Source organism: Oncorhynchus gorbuscha, linkage group LG08, assembly GCF_021184085.1.
Source record: "Oncorhynchus gorbuscha isolate QuinsamMale2020 ecotype Even-year linkage group LG08, OgorEven_v1.0, whole genome shotgun sequence".
Lineage (NCBI taxonomy): Eukaryota > Metazoa > Chordata > Actinopteri > Salmoniformes > Salmonidae > Oncorhynchus > Oncorhynchus gorbuscha.
This window is the reverse complement of record NC_060180.1, coordinates 49429982-49435021: the sequence shown is the minus strand read 5'-3', so window position 1 is coordinate 49435021 and position 5040 is coordinate 49429982. Positions and strand designations below refer to the sequence as shown.

At 40.2% G+C, this 5040-nt stretch overlaps 1 protein-coding gene across 2 annotated transcripts; it reads left to right on the top strand.

Moving 5' to 3' along the window:
• The first annotated feature begins 991 nt into the window (after positions 1-991).
• Positions 992-4562, top strand: LOC124040903 (forkhead box protein F2-like). Of its 2 annotated transcripts, none has more exons than XM_046358018.1 (2): positions 992-2471; positions 3939-4562. In XM_046358018.1, the coding sequence occupies exons 1-2, from the start codon at positions 1496-1498 to the stop codon at positions 4109-4111; spliced, it is 1149 nt and encodes a 382-aa protein (XP_046213974.1). In that variant the 5' UTR covers positions 992-1495; the 3' UTR covers positions 4112-4562. The 2 variants fall into 2 exon arrangements, with proteins under 2 accessions (XP_046213974.1, XP_046213973.1); XM_046358017.1 differs by having other exon boundaries at positions 996-2471; positions 3936-4562.
• The last annotated feature ends 478 nt before the right edge of the window (positions 4563-5040 follow it).

Genomic DNA, 5040 nt, shown 5'->3' with positions numbered 1-5040 from the left:
CACACCTCTCAAATTTATCAAAGGTCCATGAAGGCCTGATTCACGCAGTCTCCTCTGAACAGTTCATGTTGAGATGTGTGAGGTGCAATCTGAAGTGCAGTTAATTGTTGATTTCTGAAGCTGCTAACTCTAATGAACTTATACTCTGCAGCAGAGGTAACTCTGGGTCTTCCTTTCCTGTGGCGGTCCTCATGAGAGCTAGTTTCATAGCGCTTGCTTGTTTTAGCGACTGCACTTGAAGAAACTTAAAGTGTTTTATATTTTCCTGTTTGACTGAACTTCATATTTTAAATGAATGATGAACTGTCATTTATCTTTGTTTATTTTAGCTGTTCTTGCCATAATATGGACTTGGTCTTTTACCAAATAGGTCTATCTTCTGTATGCCACCACCACATTGTCACAACACAACTGATTGGCTTAAATGCATTAAGAAGGAAATAAATTATATAAATTAACTTTTAAGAAGGCACCTGCTAATTGAAATGCATTCCAGGTGACTACCTCATGAAGCTGGTTGAGATAATGCCAAGAGTGTGCAAAGCTGTCATTAAGGCAAAGGGTGGCCTCTTTGAAGAATCTAAACTCTATTTTGATAAGTTTAACACTTTTTGGGTTACTACATGAGTCTATATGTGTTACTTCATCGTGTTGATGTATACACTATTATTCTACAATATATAAAATAGTACAAATAAAGAAAAACCTTTGAATGAGTAGGTGTGTCCAAACTTTTGACTGGTACTGTATATACCTAAAAATAGAACGCTAGTAAATAGGATATGCCTACGTTATGTTTATGTCTCATTCATGGTTAACTTGGAACCATTGCCTTCATCGTCTGGCGTGTTGCACTGTTGACTGGAATGTCTAAATGAGTTTGATAAATGGTTTGATTGCGTGTATGAGAGTTGTGAGGAGTGGGTGGGAAGAGGTCTCTGTTAGTCTTCGGAGCTTGTGCTGTGATGTGTGTGGCTCTTGCTAGAATTATGTCTGGACCGCTGGACCGGGGCCAGATCAGGGAGAGGGTGGGTCTCGAGTTCCTGGCGATTTCTTGGAGGGATTTAGCCGGGATCTAGGGGGCAGAGAGAGATTTAAGAATTGATAGGTGGTCGAGTTTTGTTTGGCCGAGTGGATATGCGCAAGAAAGTCGAGGAGCTTTATGATTCCCCTCTTAAGGGATTATTGCCAGCGATGGCCACAGTGAGACGGAGGAGGAGCAGCCGCCACACCGATACTCAGCTGGTGTTCCTGATTAGAACTGCAATAAACGCGCAGTGAATCGCCACTGGACAATAACCTCTCCAATTATCACATTTGGAAACATATTTTAGAACGTCTGAAGGAGTTATGCTGAGCAATTGACTGAAATATTGGGTGTAGGATACTGCTCTCAAATAGATTTGTCAGGTCAGTGCAAAAATAAAAAGAGCATTGGTCATCCTCTTGGTTATAGGCTACTCATACTCCTCTGTGTCCCAATTTGGGCGCAAACATGACGACTGAGAGCTCACAGCAACATCTGGACTCGTCTCATCCTCTGAGATCCAGCCCAGCAGCCGGAGTGATGCACACCACTCAGATGAGCGCACAGCCAGTGGCGGAGAGCTCACCAAATGCGTCGAACAAAAGGAAAAAGGGCAACTCTGGCTTGAGGCGTCCTGAGAAGCCGCCCTATTCATACATCGCTCTTATTGTGATGGCTATCCAAAGCTCCCCGACAAAGAGGCTTACTCTGGCTGAAATCTATCAGTTTCTTCAGGCCCGTTTCCCTTTCTTTAGAGGGTCTTACCAGGGATGGAAAAACTCTGTGAGGCACAACCTGTCTCTAAACGAGTGCTTCATAAAACTGCCCAAGGGCCTCGGCAGACCAGGCAAGGGACACTACTGGACCATAGACCCGGGAAGCGAGTTTATGTTCGAAGAGGGGTCCTTCCGTCGCAGACCTCGCGGATTCCGTAGGAAATGCCAAGCTCTGAAACCCATGTATCGAATGATGAATGGCATCGGCTTTGGCGCGTCGATACTGCCCCAAAACTTCGATTTCCAGAACCCCTCTGCGTCCTTGGCATGTCATAATGGCTACAACTTGGACGTGATGGGGACCACGGTGCCAGGGAGCTACGACGGGCTGGCTGGAGGGCATCATGTTCCTCACATGTCGCCAAGCCCTGGGTCCACCTACATGGCTGCCTGTCAGGTGTCGTCCAATGGAGAATACTGCCCAGACAACAGTAGTAGCCCTCTGCACTCATCGCCGGCGGCGATGGCAGGAGGCACCTTGGACTGTCACTCTCCATATACCAGTGTCCCCTCACACTGGACATCACCAGGTGTGTCTCCATACATCAAGCAGCAATCCCTGGCTTCAAACAGTCCCACGTCCTCTGCCTTGCACTCGAGCATATCCCCCTACTCTCTGGAGCAAAGCTATCGCCATCACAACGGAAGAGACTCATCTGATATTTCAAGTAAGCCTGTTTACTTTACTAATAGGCAAACACAATATTTCATTGCATGGGCACACTATATGGCCAATTATAACATATGCAACCAAGTAATAAATATTATACTCTTATGTGCGTATTTATATCTACTGTTTTATTTGGAAGTAGACCTAGTCGAGATGGGCAGTTGCTGATTGCGAATCATAAGGAAGGGGGCATTGGGCCTAGTTAGGCAACACTGGCATTGTTCTGCTTGTCCATTTATGAATAAAAGACTATTGTAGAACTATGACAATTTAACTAAAAACACAAATAATTTAGTAATATTCATGCAAATTCTACTGCCAAGATGAACATAATCACTCTCAAGGAAGTGGTCCTTCTGTAGCTCAGTTGGTAGAGCATGGCGCTTGTAACGCCAGGGTAGTGGGTTCGATCCCCGGGACCACCCATACGTAGAATGTATGCACACATGACTGTAAGTCGCTTTGGATAAAAGCGTCTGCTAAATGGCATATATTATATATTATTAAGTTAAAAAAAACTGTAGCCTATATTTTTATTTTCAAGGCTATTGGCCAGCTCAGCCACAGACGGACTTACAAACATCAATATATGACATGACAATAATATGTCGACACCTAATAATGTATATAATAATACACAAAAATGTACAAGCTTTCTTTAGATTTTTTTTGGGGGGGGGGAACTATATGTTGTTCCATGTAGTGAAGCTGTTATTCAATGCGTTTGAATGGGCTAATAGCAGTAAGGCCAAAAACTGTAGCCTCGATTTCATTTTCAAGGCTATAGGCCTAAATGAAAATGCGCCAAACACCAATATGTGCCATGGCAATAATATGTCAACATCTAATTATGTGTATAATACACAAAAATACACAAATAATATAATACACAAAACTACATCAGTAATGTCAACAACCAAGTATGTTTTACCTATCCGTACATATGGTTGATTCTGGGCAGTATAGATAGAACTGCCTGTGACCTTTGTGCGCAATGGTCTCCATAAGAAACTACATATAAATATGAACAATAATATCACTGAATTAAATAGTTTCATTACAAATACCAATGATGTTTGTAAAATAATTCAACACTAAATAGAAAGCAAAGTATTCATGGCAAATATCAAGGACACTTTTCCAGGAAAATATTCAAAACCTTATGTTTACAAATGATATATTATTTTCACATTGTAAAAGTGATGTAGCCTATATATATATATAAATAAATATGTGTGTGTTTCATGAAATCGTTTGTATTTTGCATGTATGCTCTAAATGATCTGCATGCAGTTGTTTTAGGAAAAATGTAGCCTACCATTTAAGAAAAATAATTGGCATTAATACAACGTCCAAATATTGGCGCCATGTAGTTCTTTCATGTTTTTGCATTAGAACAAGTTGGTTTTATATTTGAAAAAGCTTTGTGTTTGACTGTCACGTCTCTTCCATCTGTTTGCAGCAGGATTGTCTCGATACTCGAGCCATTCATCGCCAGTATGTGACAGGAAAGATTTTGTTTTGAACTTTAACGGAATCTCTTCATTTCACCCACCAACTGCCAGTGGATCGTACTACCACCAGCTACATCACCATCACCAGAATGTCTATCAGGACGTCAAGCCATGCGTCTTGTGAAATCAACGCGTTAAGACCACCGCCATCTTGGATGAGGATCACAACAACTACACAGCTACTATATACAAGCCATAACACCTTTCATGGAGTAAAAATTGGAGAAGAAAAAATACATACATGTAGCCTATTGCCATTGTCAAGGACGGCTCAGACAGCTATTGGATATAGTTGATCAATGACATCTCAAGTCAGCCTTCCTTCAAACTCTGTCACCATGCCATGATGCATTCAGGAGTACACTGATTGTGTCGTTTCATTCATATTGTAGACTAGTGTTTGAGTATAAGTTATCAACACGGATAAAATGCAAGACAACTACATTAAATGTGTTTAATTAAAAATACATGCACATTCACTCCGATTTATCTTTACCTATTTGCACTTAAATCTAAACCCTTGAGTTTTCGAAAGATTTCGCTGCAGCAAGTCAATAAAGAGATCTATTTTAAAACTGTTTGGGTTCATTCTTATTCAAGGGTAGGCTAAATGTTTATGCAATGCAGCATGTCGCAAATCCTATAGATATTGTGAGATCTTTTGGGACTACAATTGCCCAAAATTGTCTTTGAGTTCTTTATGACAAATTAGGTGTTTTCTTTTTGTGTGTTATTTTTTTGTTATTATAAACCTTAATATAACTGTTATTAATACACAGATTGTTATTGTTACAGCCTACTATTTGAATTCAACGAATTCACCCTTGACAAATAAATCACAAACTCATGAATACATCTAATGTATTATATTCAGCATTTACAAATGCAATCATTATCAATTTTGGGTCAGAAATTACCCCCGTTGGAGGTTTTAAGATTTAAATATGTTGGTGCTTTTAGGATTCATTTCCATTTGGATCGAATATATAACATGATCATACTAATATCAACATATTGTTACATATTTGTTACAGAATACGTTTGACAAATAAT